Source organism: Gekko japonicus, unplaced genomic scaffold (genome assembly GCF_001447785.1).
Source record: "Gekko japonicus isolate JY-2015 unplaced genomic scaffold, Gekko_japonicus_V1.1 scaffold2042, whole genome shotgun sequence".
NCBI lineage: Eukaryota > Metazoa > Chordata > Lepidosauria > Squamata > Gekkonidae > Gekko > Gekko japonicus.
The window spans coordinates 297,914-317,456 of record NW_015176514.1 but is presented as its reverse complement, the minus strand read 5'-3'; the positions used below and the strand labels follow the sequence as shown (position 1 = coordinate 317,456).

The following is a 19,543-nucleotide window of genomic DNA, read 5'->3' as shown; positions in this document are numbered from 1 at the left end:
GTTCATTTTTTCTTTTTAAAGCAGAAGAAGATCCTAATCAGGATCTCCCCTGTCATGTCTAGCTGGTCCCATATGAAATAGGAACAACTGTTAAAATGAAGCAGGACACACTTTTAAAAAATGGCCGCCTGCCAGGTATCAGCCTGGTGCTCCTGCCTCTACCTTTATATGTTCTGCAGCAAAGAGAGAAGAAGGCTAGATGGAAAGCAAATAGGAGACCATGGGGGCAGAGATATGGGAGCAAACATCAGCGATGGTGTGACATCCTCTCTAGGAATTGCTGGAAACTCCATGGTAAAACCACAGAGTTTCCAGTGATTCCTAGAGAAGACTGATGTAACTTCTGGGTTTCCCCCAGAAGTGATGTAATACTGATGCCCCCACCGCGTCCCCCTCCCCAGACTCCTACTGTTTGCCAGGCCATACCTGGGAACCCTAAAGAATACTCAGTAGGGTTGCCAGCCTCCAGGGGGTCACTGTGATGTGAATGACTTAGACATTTAGTTAATCTTTTAAAGGTAAACATCATATCCTGTCCTTATATATAAAGCCATTTTCACATCCAACGTTTGATGCGCATCAACAGTGGTTGGCCGCAAGAACTGCCAGTCAGAAGACACTGGCTGGGCTGACTGGCTGCTTTGCGGAGTCCCACCCATGTCAGCCCCGGCCAGCCTCCTCGGCTCACTCTGCTCTGGTCCTCGGACACGACAGGACTGTCTGCAGGGTAAGTGCGGGGACAGGCCCTCAAGGCAGAGGCAGGTGAGCCGGAGAGCTCTCTGGAGGCCGCGGGGAGACATTTAAATGTCTCCGTTGGGCTTCAGCCTAGCCAGAGAAGCCCCGCAGAGGCTCCCACCAGTCCTGTGCCTTCTTGGGGCCCTGCCAGGCCCACAGTCGTCGGTCCCCTCTTCCCCCCCTCCCACCAGTCCCGCGGCTTCTCTGGGCCTTGCCAGGCCTGAGGTCGCCGCTTCGTTCTCCTCCCCCCGAACTGTCCCCGCGGCTTCTCTGTGCCTTGCCAGGCCCAGAGTTGCCGCTTCGTTCTCCCCCCCTCCTGAACTGTTCCCACGGCTTCTCTGGACCTCGCCAGGCCCAGAGTCGCTGCTTCCTTCTCCCCCCCAGAACTGTCCCCGCAGCTTCCCTGGGCCTCGCCAGGCCCAGAGTCACCGCTTCCTTTTTTTTTTTTTTCTTTCTTTCTTTCTTTCTTTCTTTCTTTCTTTCTTTCTTTCTTTCTTTCTTTCTTTCTTTCTTTCTTTCTTTCTTTCTTTCTTCTTCCACCCACCCTACCTTTCTAGGGCTCGTTGTCTTCGTCCACAACAGGCTTTGCTCTCTAGTTATATTATAAATGAAACTTTGCAATATTACAAGGAAAAGTCCATTATTCTCAATTAGCACCCAGATATAAACTCATTTAATCCCAACTTTCCTCAGGAGTAATCCTATTATGTTAAAAGGTGTCAGCCTCTTGATACAGTTCAGTGTTATGTTAGGAGCAAACCAGTGCTTAACTTCTTCTTTACTGTCTTCAAATTATCCTGGAAAAAACCCATGGTTATTTAAAATGAAAAGCAACATGAAGCTGAATGGAATCCTATTTTAGAACTTACTTCTGGTTCCATTTCAAGTGTTTTTATTAGGAGCAAGCCAGTCTTGTCTTCTCTAACTAGGTGCAAAAGCCTTCTCTATTATACTGGCTGAAATGCTCTCCATGATCTACTAAATGTCTTAGTCCTTCACATCACAGTGTTTGACTGGTGTATTTCCTATGGATAACTGTGATCCCTTCTTGGTTTATTCAATCTCCAGGTTGTGGCTGGAGATCTTCTGGGATTACAACTGATCTCCAGGCAGTAGAGATCAGTTTACTTGAAGAAAATTGCTGCTTTTGAAAGGTGGATTCTATGGCATTATACCCCATTGAAGTCCCCTCCCCCACCCTCCTCTGGCTCCACCCCCAAAATTTCCAGGTGTTTCCCAACCCAGGAAACTCTCGTGGATAGGAAGTATACAATAGTGGACTTGTCTCAATAATAATCTTTGAATATTTTAAAACACAGCAGATAATTTAGCTTAAAGAAAACTGATGGGTTCCAAAGACATAAAGGCAGCTGGTGTTAAAAAGTTAACAACAGTATGTACGTGCACACACACTTATAAAAGGAAGAAGGAGAAAATGAAAGCAAAATAGATTAGAAGTAATTAGCTCTTATTGCAGAGCTCATTACAGAGGGAGAACAAAATATATTTTTAACCCAGAGACAGAAAATATATCAAAGGGTATGAAAAGATTTTCATGCAAAAGAATACTGTATCGTCTTTCATAATACAGATGTCAGTGCACTGACTATTATTTAGAGAGCATGGGGACAATGAGTTCACAAAATGCTTGTTATGTAAAATCCTTTCCAGATCCAGCTTTCAAAATCTGCCCGGGGGGGGGGGGGAGCTGAGTCTCAAACGATCTTATATTCCACATATAGATTTGAGAGGCAAGTGGTATGCATCTGCCCATACCATTCATACTCTGTTTATCCATGTGCTATATATGCAGCTGCTTCCACACTCAGCATACAGAATTACTGCTTTGGTGAGACAATGAGCAACCCTCTGTTCACATGCATTCTTTCTGATTGATCCAAGCTAGACTTTTTCTGGGTGTATGTGTTTGTATTTGATTAGTAGTGTTTTTGGATGTTTAAATTCGTATTACATCATGAGGAAGCGAAAGGTATGGTATAGCCAGATCTCACCAAATCTCAGAAGCTAAGCAGAGTTGTTCTTGGATGGGTGGATACCACCAAGGAAAGCTCTGCAGAGGAATGGCAAATCACCTCTGCTTCTCACTTGACTTGAAAGCCCCTTGCTGGGGTCACCGTATATCACTTACGATTTGATGGCACATATATTACATCATGATTTTATATATCTTTTAGTAATTCTTGTTGTACGTTATCTTGCAGTCCCTTTGGGGGGGGTGCTAAAATGTCTGAATGAATAAATTTAATGGGATCCTCCTATCCACTGGGAAAGGTGGTTCTGTATCAGCAATAGCAATGATCCTACAGAATACAGAAAAAGTTTGGAGACGGATAATAGGTTCTTCAGAGATCACTACCCATGTTGCGTGTACACTCCTTTATAATACAAGAAAAATGAGTGTGCAAACCATGGAAAACAATGCTTTTCTCATACCATACTCAACTGGAGACTATCTCAAGCCAAAAGTCCTTTTCAAAGTAGGGTTGCTAATCCCGCCCCCCAAGCCACTGACAGGGGATGGAGGGTAGGGTTACCCGATCCAGATTGGAAAACTCCTGGATATTGGGGGATGGAGTCCAGGGAGGACAGGGACCTCAGTGGGGTACAGTGCCATAGAGCCCACCCTACAATGCATCTATTTTCTACAGGGGAACTGATATCTGTAGTCTGGAGATGAGCTGTAATGTGGGGAGATACCAGGGTCCCGCCTGGAGTCCGGCATCCCTGTTTGAAAGCCAAAAACAACAACAACACACACACATACACACACACACGGATCCCTGGATCAAGGCTCATTCTTATTTTGGGAGGAGTTCTTCCAAAAGCAACCGCAGATCTTTTGTGCAAGAAAGAAACAAGACAAATTCAAACCTCACCCAGGAGGGGGGGGGGGTATTCAGCACTCACTTACTATGGCCTAAATTTAGCCCAATCCAACAAGCTGCCACTGAAAACCACTTTCATTAAGATTTCATCGAATAGGGAAATTAATTCAGCAAACCATGAACACTCTCAAATATTGGCATTTAACAGAATGTGCTTGGAATTTTAAAATGGTTTTGTACAACCATGACAAACACCTGCATAAAAAGAGCTATGCAGATGCCATGGCAAGAGAGCTGGATTTCAATAATGCCGTAGGTATTAATGTTTTAGTTATGAATGCATGCAAAACATTTCAAACACTTGCAGCTGCAGTACCAAGCACACAATTGATTCCTTAGCACCTATCTAGGCATTTCTAAAAAGAGAAATTTATTTTGGCAGCATGCTTTGTACAGAGTTTCAGAGTATTAAAACGTTCAGACATGCTGATCCTACTATTCACAACAATGCAACAAAACTACATTTCATATACCTTTTGTTTATTTCTTCTGATGACTAAGGGAAGGAAATGGAGGGAAGGAATGGATTAATGCCTGTTATGAAATATATCTGACCTGAAAGTTACAAGATGCCATTAATGGACATTGCATGGCCCAGTATTATATCAACACAAATAGGCTAAGATGCCTGAACGTCACGGGAAGACCATGTCCCTGTGTCTGCAAATGGTGCAAGTTCATGAAAGCAGATCTTTCTTGCCTTCCTCCAGCAGCCATCTACAGCTCACCAAAAGCTGCTGCTGAACACTGGGGTTCAACCAGAGTACTATCCCATTCGGGGGGGGGGGGTTGCAGGAAGAATTGCCCAAAATTCGTCTCCTCCCCCTGGTACAAGCTCTAGCTCTGTGAGGTGGAGGCAATTTGGCTGCTTCCCCTGCATTTCTGAACCCCACCTTCCTAGCACCATGTGGCACATTGTTCACATAACTATGCAAAGATCCTGGGGGTGTGCTATTTGACCTGTTGGGAAAACCCACATATATATTTGTGGGTTTCCCCAACTGGCCAAATGGAATACCCTACCCCACTGCCTGATCATTTTAGGTCAGGAAAATGTGGGGAGGGACAAGGCTGAAACTCTTCTCCACATGCACTGCAGTCGCAATCCAAATGGGACATCGGATGCACAGGAACTGAGGAGAACCTGCAAGCCACCCGTGACTGTTACGCCCAGAGTCAGGGCATAGGGTAGGGGTCCCAGACCCAACCTGATTATCCCACAAACACTTTCCTGGAGCTATGAGTCAAGGGGAAGTGTTGCCTTTCTACAAATGGCACCATTTACAACTGCATTTAGGATCTGATTTCTTTTTTCACATATCTTTTTTTTAAAACTAGATAGTAGTAGTAGATATTTTAAATGTATGCATTAGGGCTGCAAGGTCTAATCTGTAGATTAATCAGTTAAAGCTTTTGGCCCCAATCCCAGAAAACGTTAATTGAGTTTAAATCCCACTGAAATCATGAAAGTTTAAATTGCCATTACTAACTTGGACCAATTTCAATAGGAATAAAGCATTTTTTAAAATCTGGACTGAGGCTTAAGTTTGTTAACTGGTAAGGCCCACTGTTGATCAGTGGGGCTGCAAATTAAAGCCACACAATTCATTGGTGTGACTGTTTTACAGTATTAGAGAATGAAGAACATTCATATAATGATTTCATTGCTTGAAGTACTTCAGATACATTATCACGCTGTAGTGTTGCCAACTGGCCTGGGGAAAGATGTCCTGCCTCTTTAACAGAGGCTAATGAGATGTTATTTATGAGGTGATGTTACTTACCTCCATGTTTTGAAAAACTCCAGTTGCCCATTTCCACACATTAAGCCTGTATTAAAAGTATAGAATATTTTTCTGCAGGCCAATTGGCAACTTTATCAAGCTGTAACCATTAAAATAGCTGTATAAGGAAAGCCAGTATTATTATTAAAGATGGGAAGCATGAGCTAAGGGGAAATTACTTGACTAAGGCCACCGAGTGAGTTTGTGGCTGAAGCAGGATTTAATCATAGTTCATTTTCTTGGCAACTATGCATGGCTATGTATGCAGAGGTCATTTCGGGGGGGAACGCGGGGGAACACAGTTCCCCCGGGTGAGGTGCAGGGGGGCGGGGCACATGATGAAGCCCCGCCCCCTGCTTCCGGCCGCCCTGCTTCCAGCCCTCATTCAGCCAGGAGGAGGCAGGAGAAGAGGGAGGGTAAGTTGCTTCCTCCCAGCCTCTCCCCACCCCTGCCTGCCTGGGGCCAGGGAGGGCCTTGGCGGGGCTTCCTCGCACTCCTGCTGGCCTTGCAGGTCCACTGCCGGGCCCCTGATGTCAGGGGGTGTGGTATATGCTAATGAGTTATGGTAATGAGTTCCCCTAGCTCTTTTTCTTCGAAATGACCCCTGTATGTATGTACCAAATATACCACTGCATACTAAACATACCGAATAGGTATACATATACTTGATAATATGTACGTAGATTTAAATATAATCAATTGAATCAGTTAAATACAGAAAATAATCAATTAAAATTAACTACAATTTTATACACTATATGATGCCTAGATTCAGAAGAATTTCTACAGACGTTAAGAGTATGCTATTCTGCTATGCTTGGTTGTATCCATATTATTAATCTAATTGTCTTAATCTCCTGAGTTCATAATAGCCTTTGTAGTCAGATTAAAGTAGCACACTAGTAGAACCTCTCTCTCCTTTTTTATTTTTAAACTATGGGCCATTGACCACTGTTGACCCCTAGTCTATTTTCAAGGTCAAACAGCTGAGGAAAATGTTGGGCCATTTGAGTTTTTCTAAAAGAAATCTAACATGTACACTTTTCCCTATCAACAATGAAATATTATGAAACATTTTATCAGCGTTAATGTTGTTTTGTACTTACCCTTAGGAAAACAAAATCATCCATTTCTTCAGTTTCCTTTATGATAGTCTCCAAGTTTTCTTTTGCTGTGTCAATATAGTCTTGAAAATTAACCATCTGTTCATAGAGGTCCTCCATCTTTGTGTTCTTTATTTCTTCAAACCTCTGTGCCTTTTGGTCATGGTGTCCTAGCACTGTCTTGACAATGTTTTCATTTTGCTCTTCCAAAAGCTGTTCCTTTCCCTTACAGTTTTCCTAGACATAAATGCAGTATTTTCCCACATGTTGGAAACACAAAATTTATTGGAAAAACTCCTGATCACTAGGCATTTCAGAGCTGCTTTCCTCAGATCTAATTCTTCATCACACGAAAGATGCTATGTACCAGAGTGCATTAGTGTTCTGCCTTGAAAAAATTAGTGTGCCTTGAAAAATTAAGCCACTATGTTGAAAAATTATGGCTCAATTGTCCCTCAATAGCCGCTAAAGTAGGAAGAAGAAGAGATTGGATTTATACCCTGCCCTTCACTACCCAAGGAAGTCTCAGAGCGGCTTACAAACTCCTTTCCCTTCCCCTCCCCACAACAGACACCCTGTGAGATAGGTGGGGCTGAGAGAGCTCTTTCCAGAACTGTCCTTGAGAGAACAGCTCTGACAGAATTATGGCTTCCCCAAGGTCAGCCAGCCAGGTGGAAGTGGAGGAGTGGGGAATCAAACCCGGTTCTCCCAGACTAGAGTTCGCGCACTTAATCACTACACCAAACTGGCTCTCAGAAGGCCATATAGGGTATTGTTTCTTCTCTGTGTGTGTCATTATAGCCGTAGTGATGGCATCTCAAGGCAGGAGGTAAGGATGAAACTTCAATTCCTTGGTGCAACTTGTGCTAAATACAGAAAATAGATAAGGTAGTGGTGTCATTGCACCACCAACGTTGCACAGCAACACTCTAGTTACTTGTAAGTGCAGAATGCCTGAGCTTCAGCCACAAGCTCCATTGACTCTTGGTATCCTGAAATCTGCAACAGGATTGGTCGGTGTCGGGAGACAGACCAATCAGGACAGTGGTTGACATTTGGTGGGAACAATTCCTATTGGTTCCAAGCTCTCATTATTGATTGGATATTATTGTTCTAGGGCGTGTGGTTTTCCTTGGTTCAAATTGTATATAGTTGAGTCCTTCTGTATGTTTGTTGCTGTGTTCTGAGCTGAATAAACAAATCACTTTCGAAAAGAGCTGCCTCAAGTAAGCATTTGAGTGGTTCTCAACGCATTACAATCATCTTAGCCCATGGCAGGTTCTACTACACATTACAGCTGTTATGAACATTGAAAATCTTCCTTGATAATTGTGAGATGTCACCAGAGGATATGACTCTCTGAGAGACATTTTTTGTCCTACATCTTTGTTCAGAAGAAGATCTTCCTTCAAAACGGCAAGACATTCCGGAGATCACCGTCAATATATTTGTCTATGATTATGTATATTATTTTTGTTCACTTTTCTATGATTCTTTAAAGACATATATTAAGCGTCACTTTTTCACAGTTTTTTTCTTGTTCTCCGTATTATCTCATTACTGTGCCAATCAGTTGTTAATATACCATCATTCTGCCATGATGTAAATAGGTTATGAACTGCAGCTAAAACATGGCTTAAGCTTCACAAATGAATACTAGAAGACATTGTGTGGCATCCAAAGATTCTCTTCCACTAAGTGAGAGTCTTCTCCTTCTCCCTTAGGAGAAAGGATCCAACCCTCTTGCAATAATTAATAAAAATTCATAATCACAATATTCAGATTGGAATGATCGTTTCTAAAAGTGAGTGCAGTGCTGACATCAGTATTGTGAAATATAAGTAAAACCTCTGATTTAAATTTTGTGTGTATAAGTTGATTTTCCCCTCAGTACATAGTTCACTAATGCCATCCAGTTTCTTCTTAGACTCCTCAAAAGGTCACTCATGCTGAAATATTTTAATAGTGGGTAAATAGAGAATAGTTAGCTAAAAACTGTCTCATCTTGCGTAGAAAGAGAACGTAAGCTCCTTTCTGTTGAACAATTATTTTTAAAAGTCACGAATGTTTAAACATAAACTTCGGAAAAAACTAAAAGTATTAAATGAGAAGAGAATACAGATATCATACTCACCTCAAGAGTATTGAAAAGGGCCTCAATCTCACTGACAAACCCTTCAATCTTCAAAGACCTTTCTTGTAAAACATCTAGGAATCCATCCAATTGACCCTACAATTTAGAATTGTTAAATATTTTTGAATATTTGAATTAGAAAATGGTTTCTAATTGTTGTATATACCAGCTGTGAAGAAATTGTACAATCTATAATATAAAAGACCCCTCACAAAACAGTCCTATGTCTCTCAGCACTTCCACAACACAAGGCTTAGGCCTGCCTGGATCGTTAGGCTAGACAGGGATCCTGAAGCCCTTGCATTGGGTATCCATGCATTACGTCTGTAACTGACCTTGAAATTCAGTTGAGGAAGCTTTACTCGAACATAAACTGCATGGTAGGAACTGGAGAAAAGTACAGATAATTATTTGGGACCTAAAAGAGGTAGCTAAATGGAGCTGCGGTGGCTCAAGTGGTTAAGATGCTGAACTGCAGGCTGTGGAAGGTCAGTAGTTCAGCAGTTCAAGACCCGGGTGCCGCAAGACGGGGTGAGCTCCTGTCTCTAGTTCCAGCTCCTGCCAACCTAGCAGTTCAAAAGCAAGAAATTGCAAGTAGATAAATAGGTACCACTTCGGTGGGAAGGTAACAGCGTTCTGTGCGCCTTGGTGTTTAGTCATGCCGGCCACATGACCATGGAAACGTCTTCGGACAGCGCTGGCTCTTCGGCTTTGAAACAGAGATGAGCACCGCAACCCTAGAGTCGGATTCGACTGGCTTTCGAGCAAGGGAACTTTTACCTTTACCTTTAAAAGAGGTAGTAAGTAAAGTGGGAAGAACTGTGGGATTTTTCTACAATTTCAAGTTCTATTTTATTTAGCAATGAAAACTTCCATTGTTTGAATCTGACTAATTCGCCAATCATGTATTTGGGTAATAGGTGGAAGTTAATTACAGATTGGAAGGGTAAGAAAGAAAGATGCACTTCTTAAAAAGCCCATCTTGACTCAATAGGAAAGAGAAAATAAATGCTTAAAGATGGAATTTTTCTCTGAACAGTAGCTTTTGTTTATTAAGCACTCAAATTAGCATTTTAATAAGGTGAACATTTCTTTATATGTAATTCAGCAATCAGTTAATTTATTTAAAACTAAGATCAGAATCTCAAAAGGCCAAAGTATATGTGCAGGGCACACAGTGGTAAGAGCACAGGTTCTAGAGTTGCCAGCCACCTGCAGAAAAATTGTGCTCCCCTTTAATAGAGGCTTAATTTGTGGAAAAGGGCAGGTGAATTTTTTTTCATGGCATAGAGGTAAATGACATCACCTGTTACATAAATTCCCATTCAGCCTTTATTAGCAGGGCAAGACAATTTTTTTTCTCCTGGCTGTTGGCAACCCTCCTTTCCATTCAGGCTGCAGATTCTTTTATCACACGCCACTCCAGAGGGCCCACTTACCTTCATCAGTGGTTTTTCAGAGGGGGGTGTAGGGTGCAAAGGGCTTGTAGACAGAAAACCACAGTTCACATGCCAGCCCCTTGCTCCCATGCCCTATCCAACATCCCTTCTAATTTTTTTCACCTACTGAGCAGAGCAGTTCACATCCTGAGCAGAATATAACTGCCGTAATCTTAAAATAGGCAATGGGCAGTGTGGCTCCAGATTGCTGCTGAGCAGGGCTTCCTGTGTTAATGAGTGGCTCTGATGTGCACAGTTTAGAGGGAACACTGGCCCCTTGACTACCACCGTGATATAGTGGTCAGTGTCAGACTAGAATCTGGGAGACCCAGGTTCGAATTCCCACTCTGCCATGGAAGCCTAGTGGGTGACCTTGGGCCATTCACACACACGCGCACACACACACCTAGCCTAACCTGCCTCACAGGGTCGTGAAAAGAAAATGGAGAAGGGGAGAATGTTGTAAGCCACTTTGTGTCCCCACTGGGGAGGAAAGCATGGTAATGAAATTAATTAATTAATAACCTCTTCTGAAGGTAAAGGGACTCTCTGAAATGGCATTCAATGTGTTTAATCACTTTATTAATCTTTAATCTGTGGATAGGCCTTGTTTTTTTCCTGATTTTCCAGACCCCTTTGAAGTGCTCTTCAAAGGTTAGAGAAGGTTGGGCTCTTCAAATAATGGAGGCAACAGTCATGAGTTATGCAGTAGCCCTCCTTGACCTTGTTCTGGAGCACTTGGCCATCTGTTCATAAGCTGTTTGTGTTTCATAAACACCCTTGCCCGTTAATCAGATTTCTATACACCTAAAATGAAGGTTAAAAAACAAGGCTGGAAATTAGCATTGGTGTCATCTATGGATTATAAAAGGCATGCTAAACTGCAACATTAAATTGAGAGTGCACATATACACACAGGGGGAAGAATCATTCTGCATTTCCAAGGTGAACTTGTGTTGCACAGGGAAATGTTAACCACATACACACACATAAATGACAGCCATTAAGCATATTGTACTGCCGGCAATGCCAAAGTGGCCTGGATTCTGTTACCTGGATGTCACCTAAAAGAACTCAACATAAGAATAGCAGAAAACAGTACAGGGGGGAAAAGTCTGCTGACTGAAGGTCAGAGGGAGTACTTCATAGCTAAATTTCATTTTTGGCTCTCTCTGCAAGTCACGGAGCCAAGAGATGATGTCATGGGACATGCTCATCCTTGGAGCAAGTCCTTGGACTTTGGAGAATCCACTCTAGGGATGAAACTGAAGCACATGACTCATATTCTTAGTAACTGATTACCATTCACAGTTGTAGTATTAAGGCTCTAGTCACTGAGAAGGTCTCAAACTCTATTGCAACTCAATGGGAAACCTATATTCAACATCAATGGGAATCCAATTCATATTTTAAAAGTTACTCATGGAAATAATACACAATAGCATAATGACTGTGAGCTAGGATGTCCCCAGGTCAGTCTTCAACCTGTTTAGATACCATGCAATATTTCCTCAGCCTCCACTTCCTGCATCTCTACTACACCACACCACACCACACCACACCACACCACACTACACTACACTACACTACACTACACTACACTACACTACTACACTATTACTTTGCCCTGCCTTGCCTTGCTGGATTGTAAGGATTTGTCACCTAATGGAGATGAAATGCTTTATGGGCTCAGAAATCACTGTCTAAATACAAAGTCAATTTTGTAAATATTTAGTTTGTAAATATTTTCAAGGGCTATGTGAAGAAATGCCTTTTTTCTGGGAGGTTTCAGCTGAGCCAAAACCTCTGCTGTGCATTTTAAGTTTTTCCCTCTTTCTCTCTGGGCAGAGAACAGGCAGTCCGGTTGCTTCTAGCTCACCTTCATTCACAAGCTAATAGATCTAGCCGGAGAGATAAGGGGTGGGGTAAGGTCTCCCCCCCTTCTCCAAGCAGGGAACATAGATTTGGAGGACCTTAGCCTAGCAAGGCTCCAAGTATAATCTCCAGGAAACACCTCTTTGACCTGGCCTGGCCAGGTCAGTGGGAGGAGAAACAGATATGATAAAACTCAGGGGAGCAATGAGAAAGCTCTCTCTTTTCCTGGGATGCTGCATCCTCTCCTCTCACAAGGCATCCACTGACCAAGTGCTCACCTCAAGAGCTGGAGCAAGTTTCAAGGCAATGGAAACTTTGTAGGGATTTGTAACTACATAAACTAAAGGGGCCTGTACTATTTTAACTTCTGATAGGACATGTATAGAGAAAAGGGACAGAGGATTTGTGTTTTCCCCATTTCTTTTGGTATCCCTTGTTCAATTTGTGATACTAAAAAGTATGCTTGTAAACATTTTCTTTTTAATAAATACTTTATAACTTTGTATGCTAGCTGTGGTTCTCTGTACCACATAGACCTCCACCATCTTGGACATGCTATTTTAGCACTGGGGAGAAGACAAGTGACTATTGGCAAGTGACTATTCCTCCAGGGGCGTGCAAAGCAGTAAACTTTCCCCATGGTAACCAGATGCTGGCCAGCAGGAGACACAGAGGCAAGGCCTCAGAACATGGAAGGGAAGGTGGGAATCCTGACCCTCCCAGTGGGTAATTCTGGATAAAGGTCAGGTGGTGGCGGCGGGCTACTGAAGAGAAAGTGTTGGGGAAACTTTGGAGGGCAGGGCAGAATAGGGCCTGCCACAGTCTCATTACTCTGACTTATTTTTGTACTACCAGATAAATCTCTCACATTAACATTTAAAAAGTAATAGTCTGGGCTCAAGGAACTACTTTAAATGTGTAAAAGGGCTAGGGCTGGCTGTTTGGTGTGTTTGCCCCTCATTTTTGGATTGAAATGCAGATCTCTTGAATGCCACAGTTTAATCTATTTGGGAAAGATCCCACAATTTCAAATGCAATTGGCCACAGGGAATGGGGGAAGCTGTTCAAGAAATTCAAGCCAGAAGCCGCTTCAGTACATAAAACTAGTCGTATGGTTATTTGCATTCTGGTTAACAGTATTAAAAATAGAGACCCAGGACCTGCTTTTCATAAGGAGCATTAATTTGGAGCAGAATTAACTTATGAAACTCATTACCACAAGACTTAATGAGGGCCACTATCTGGCCCATTCAACAATTCCTTTTGGTACAGTTCTCATTATTATTCTATTCATGTGAGAACTTTCTCCATCATCAGTACAACCCTTTGGAATTTATCTGTTTCACTGTCTATTGATGGTTAGATTTTTTTTTTTGTTCGCTTGCTGTGCAAACTTGGTTTTGTTTTTATTGTAACCATTCCAAGATTGGGAAATTGGAGTAGATTTTTTAAAAATAATTGACAAAAGGGATCTAGACGGATTTGTAGAGAATAGCTCTATTATGGCTATTATCTATAACGGCTAAATGAAGCCTCCATGTTCAGAGGCACTGCACCTCTGAACATCATTTGATGATGCAGCAGCAGCAGGAAGAGACCATGACATTTATCGTTTGCTTTGTAAGCTTCCTGGAGGTATCTGATTGGCCCCTGTGAGAAATAGGTTGCTGGACTAGACAGACCTCTGGTTTGATCCAGCAAATTTTCTTATGGAGAATTCATATTCAGTATGGACAACCACAGAATCATAGTTCTGCTTCAAAGTTCATATCTACGGAAAATAATGTACAGTGCAGTCCTAAGCGGTGTTAGATATTTCTAATACAAAAATTCACTGCATTGACATTTTATTATGGTTTATTTTGTAAGCCGCCTCAGGCAGGTTCCCTGGAGAGGCAGCATAATTGCTTTCAAAAATCATATAAACCATGTGCAAGCTTTTAAAGCAGAATTAATAGTGCATGTACCAAGATATATTTAAGCATGCTTTATTAAATGGAGTGATACTTACAGCCATCTCTCTCATCACAGGTGTTAACTATGGGACTCCCCGTTAGCTTTTGTACTTTTTAAAATCAGATTTGAATTTTACATCATTACATTTCAACCTGTACTTTCTGCATTTCATGGCCCCTTGATCCCACAAAAAAGTGCATACTGAAGATTCACACAGAGCACCTGAACAAGTGGGCTCTGTTTTGCAAAACTTTGTGCTGGAGTCACTTTTTAAAAGTCTTTAAGGTGCCACAAGACTTCTGTTTATTTTTGCTGCAACTGACTTACATGGTTAGTACTATAGTCACGTATGACTATTAAAACGGTGCTTACAGTCCTGCCAAAAGAGCTACTGCAAACATCATAGCATCATACTCAACATCAAGTTCAACAGGTCTTTAAGCCTAACCTTAGGATTGTTGTTGTCAGGATAAAATGAAGGGAGGGCACACAATGTTGTAAGCTACTTTATGCCCCAACTGGACCTAAATTTCATGACAAGTGAAACTTATATTAAGCCCCTAACATTTATTTGTTCTTTCCTTGACCTTGCATATATTCCACTGAAACATCCTCAACTGAGTATCAATGCCATATGAGAACATAAGGATGGAAAATCCAGTGAGAATGTTGGAGATAAATTTAACGGTGTCAGCCACTTACCTTTAACTCAGTCACACCTGTGTCCAGGTTTGTCACGCTGTGGTCTCTATGCTCTCCCCAAAGCTTGTCATCCGCAGATATGGGACACTTGCACTGGCAGCAGTAGGTATCTAATTGTGCCAGCTCTGCTTCTCTCTGTAGAACCTCACTTTCTGGAACATTCTTTGGTAGCTTTTCAAGACCCATCAACTCCTCTTCTTCGGGATATGTACTAGCTTCTTTTTCATTTATAAATTCATAGCTATCACTAATGTGGTCTAAAGATTTCCTGTTGTCAAACAGCAGCTCTTCACGAGCGACCTCTGAGGCTGTTTCTTCTTGAAAAACATCATCTTGTGTCACCGTTTCATATCCCAGGAGCTCAGCCAGATCTTCATCATCACTGTATTCTTCCTCTTTTATTGAGTATAATGGGTAGGATTCAAAATCATGTGACAAAAGAGAGACGTCAAGTCCCCCAAATGCTGATTTTGCTTCAGATGCTGAAAGCTGATGTTTTGTATCTTCTCTATTGTGCATAGCTAGATCACTGGGAATATTTTCTCCAACTCTTTTTTCATATGTTTGCCCCTCAAAGTCCCAAGATGGAAGATGTTCACGATCTGAAGCATATGCGCCTTGCGCCACAGGTTCAGGGACTGACACTAAGTGTTCTTCTACTTGTCTCTCACTTTGCCAGTGAGTGCTAACATGATGGAATGTTTCAGGAAACTGAGCGCCTTCTTCCACAGGTTTTCTTACTGCATCATTATGTACTTCATCAACTTCTGTTATTTCAAATTGTTGCGCTTGGTCAGTTGCAAGACCAATAACATCCTTTGATTCATTTTGCCTAGATGATTCCTCTTGATAAACAGTTGCTGCATAATCCAGTATTGGACTAGACTCCTCATCGCTTGTTTCCTCTGGCAGCATCTGGCTTGCTTCTGAAGAAGAGGATTCTTCTCTGTTCTGACTGCTGTCATCACTGGTGGCACCTGAGCGATAGAGCCTGCTTCCAAAGGGTAGGGCATGTGTTGGCTGACAACTCACAACTTTTACATCACTTGCGATCTCTACTGGCCTGTCTATCGGGGCATCATTAACCATTTTTCTTGGTGACAAGGCCCCTGCTTGGGCCATTGCTTCAGAGGGAATATAAACAGACTCACATTCCTTTTCATTTGATTCATATGCACCTTGCAAGACACTTAGTTCTTCTTTAACTTGCTGGTCCTTCAGAACTTGTTCCCTTTGGGAATCTTCCAAGTTATTTGGACTACCATCTTTAGGAATGCCCCTGTCAAAGTAAGTTGTAATTTCATCATCTGGGGCACCCTGTTTTCCCTGCAAAGGCACATCAGTATTCTTAATGTTTTCATCAGAAGGATGTTTACAGCTGTCTTCCTTGGATTCTGTCTCTGCTTTTTCATACAGATCCCTATTCCAAGATACCAAAGCATGCTGCCCTGCTATCAGCTCAAGGTTAACTGACTTGTCTGGCAAGGGAATTAATGGAATTTGGGGTAACATGCCATTTTCTGTGTTATATAAAGGTGCACCTACTAAGTTTAGCTCCTCCTCTATCTTTTTGTCACTTTCCCTAACAGAATCAACTAGTTTGTCTTCATTTGATACCGTTGAGATATCTTTGTGGGTAGTTGTTGTACTTTCATTCCTTACCATTCCATTAAAAGTTTCATCCAGTTTGATTTCTAGTAAGGAAAACTCCAAAACATTTTCCAGGCTTGCAGCTGGAGATGCGGTTTCCTCAGCATTTTCCTTTATAACATCCAGTGACCTCTGCACGCCCTGAGCAGATTCCTCTTTTCCTGTATGTGTGAAGGAGCTGTCGTCAGTCAAGGTATGCTTTTCCAAATAATCCAAACTAGTGACATTTAAAATACCATCATTTTTGCTTTCTGGAACAGTTAAAATTTCCTTTTCACTATTTATACTACTCTGAACATCTGTTTCTCTAACAAGTTCTTTTAATTCATTTTCTTTATTTTCAAAGTTGGCTTTTTTAAAGTTGTCTGAAGTTTTTGTATCTGGTTTACCCATTGAAGCTTTCAGGTCAACAACTAAATCTTCAATAAGATGAGATGGTTGGGTTTTCTGGGAGGAAACTGGTTCCAAGTATTTTAATTTCTCTGGCATGCACGTATCTTCTTCTTTATCAACTGACAAAACAAATGCGGGGACATGAACATTTCCCATCTTGTGATCTTCAGACTTACTGGATGCATCTTTCCCTTGATCAAGTTCAGGAGCAGCTGTGGCTTTTTCCCTTGGTTTTTCATCATCTTTTAATTTGTTCTCTTTTTGTAAGTTGTTTTCAGGTTGTTTCCAAGTTATGTCTGCATAAGGTAAATCCTTTATGTCTTGTATTTCTAAAACATTTTCAGTGCTAATTACAATAGTCTTATTGGTAGTTTTATCAGAGTCTGCTGACCATGGTTGGGTATCATTCATAGGTTCTGATAATACAGTATCAGAAGATTCATTCAAAATTAAATTAGGTATTGTGGGAATATTACAGATCTCTTCTCTGTCAGCAGCCTCTGCTCGAAGTTCATGAGAAAGCTGTTCTGTTTCAAAATGTGTCGGAGAAGGCTGGATTTCCCTCTTAATGGCTACTTCAGTCTCAGGAGGCAAGGCTGAACCATTTCTGGATCCTTCTACCAACAAACTGGGTTCTTTGAAAGGAAGTTGAGTGTCTAGCTTCTCTTTTTCTTCAGCCTTAGGAAATGAAGTTTGCATTTCTTTTGCCTCAGAAAGGAGAAATGCAGCAATGGAAAATGGCTCTTCTGACACCACTGTCTCATGAAGGCAAGGCTGGACTTCTGCTTTTTCAGTAAAATCCATCAAAGCAGAGTTTGATTGTCCCAACACTGCTGACACTGAGGCTTCTGGTGAATGGGGACAACCCACCTGCTTCTCCACTATGTCAGTGTGAAGAGATGAAGCAGGCTGTTTATATTCTAACTTTTCAGCTTCAGACTGTGGTGGTTGGATTTCTTTTTGCTCTGCATCCATAGATTCTGATGATGTAGAAACGACAAAATCTACTTCTGCAGTTTCAGGCAAGTTGCCCCTAAGCTCCACCGTTTCCTTCTCTCCAGCAGGCTGGGATAAATCTTGAACAGCTGCAGATGAATAAGACTGCATTGCTTCCATCTCCAGTTCTTTTATTGGCTGCAGTAAATCTACGTGTTGTGGCTCCTGTTGCAAGACTGGTAACTGTAGAGACTTTGAATGTTCAGTCTCCAAAGGTGTTCTCTCTTGGTTATCTCTTTCCTCTGTGGGATACAATAATCCCTCATGTGCAGGCACTGATTGAACAATGGAAGGTAAATATTGTGTCATCTCCTGCTTGCTGATCCCTTCCATAGTATTCATTAATGTCCTATTTTCTGGTTCGGACTGTGCTGTTACAGGGCAATATAGCTCAATATCCTCATTCCTTCTCTCAGATGGTGCAGTGGCGAGCAAGTGAGACTGAACATCTAGTACGTCCCTTTTTTCAGCAGTCAGTTGTTTTGACTCTTCAGTCAACAGTGAACGAGACCATGCCTGTTCCTCTCCTGCATCAACAACAAATGGCAAAATAGTTTCTTTAGAAAGGTACTCTTCAGAAACATGTGAAAAAGAAGGAGCTGTTTCTTTTACTGCTCCAGAAGCTTCATCTTCTGCAATGGACTTTGATTCTTCGGGCACAATTTTTATAGCCCCGGATGAACGAATGGTCTCTTCCTTAATTTCACCCATGAGGAAGGCTGTAAGGGACAGCAGCTCCTCTGGCACTGATTCTCGTTTGTTGGGGGAAAGGCATTGATTTTCTTCTTTCTGTGGTTTGTCCTTATAATCTGGCACAAGAAAATTTGATTGTTCTGGACCTGGCATGGAAGTTTCTAGAGACTCTGTGTCACCTAGAGAGAACAATGAAACCATTGGAGATTGTTTGGATGCCTCATTAGATGAACAGCTTTTAATTCCTTGTGGTTCTGGAGGAGCAGAAGATGTCGGGGTTGTGGGTGAATAATGTTCAGTTTCTTTTGCCTCTGCTTCGGATAAAATTCGATGGGCATGGTCTGACCGTGGAGTTACAGATCTGTCTCTTTCCTCAGCACTCGGCACTGGGAAAGACACATCATAAGGCTTTCTTGATTCAGATGTGGATGGCAATACCTGTACATAGTCTGGCTCCAAGTCCATAATTGCAGACTGAATAGGTTGCTTTGCCACCTGTTCTGATTCAGGTGCTGCAATGTCATGTGTAATTACTTCAACTGCAGAATTTTGTGTGTTTAATAATCCAGTATCCGGGACTGCTAGTCCTCTTGAATTGTCAGTATTATCTTGAGGTTCTGTTGAACAAACTGACTCAGATAAATCTTTTGCAGATGCAGGCAAATGAAGCTGGATTTTATTTATCGCCGTTTCTTCCACTGATTGTGATACATTTGACTCCTCATTTTGTAGACTTGTAGATGATAGTACTTTAGGAGTTTGTTGCATCTCCGTCTGTACTCTCTCTTGCTTTTCTGTCACATGCACAGGACCCAGTGAATCTGGATGTGAAAGTTCAGTGATGGATTGGTTCATAAGTTTGTTATCTGCTTCATTCGCAGAACTCAATGCAACTGTTGCTTCCATCTCCAACTGGGATTGTACGGAGTCGTGTTTATTCAGCTCTTCTGTTTCAGGTGCAACCAAATGTTTCATCTCGAGCTGTGTCGCTGCAAATAAATGGTGGTCTCCTTCCTGGCTATTGTCTCCAGTGTGATACAATGCATCCTGAACTTCAGTGTGATACAATGCATCCTGAACTTCAGAATACAGATTTCCTTTTATAGATGGAGGGGCACTTTTTCCTAACTCTGCTTCTTCTTCTAGCCGAACAGATGCTTCGGGAGGAGGTTCAGCA

The 19,543-nt window shown here is 41.9% G+C and overlaps 1 protein-coding gene across 1 annotated transcript in view; it reads right to left on the bottom strand.

Moving 5' to 3' along the window:
* The window catches only part of CMYA5 (cardiomyopathy associated 5), a gene marked incomplete at its 3' end in the record, with an annotated part of 33,688 nt that extends 14,151 nt beyond the window's left edge, over positions 1 to 19,537 (bottom strand). Inside the window, exons 1-4 of the mRNA XM_015427360.1 lie at positions 14,635 to 19,537; positions 8,663 to 8,758; positions 6,532 to 6,765; positions 4,115 to 4,137 (exon numbers count right to left, since the gene is read on the bottom strand). Of these exons, the coding sequence (XP_015282846.1) occupies positions 4,115 to 4,137; positions 6,532 to 6,765; positions 8,663 to 8,758; positions 14,635 to 19,341 (5,060 nt within the window). The remainder of the gene's footprint in view (positions 1 to 4,114; positions 4,138 to 6,531; positions 6,766 to 8,662; positions 8,759 to 14,634) is intronic.
* Between the last annotated feature and the right edge of the window lie 6 nt (positions 19,538 to 19,543).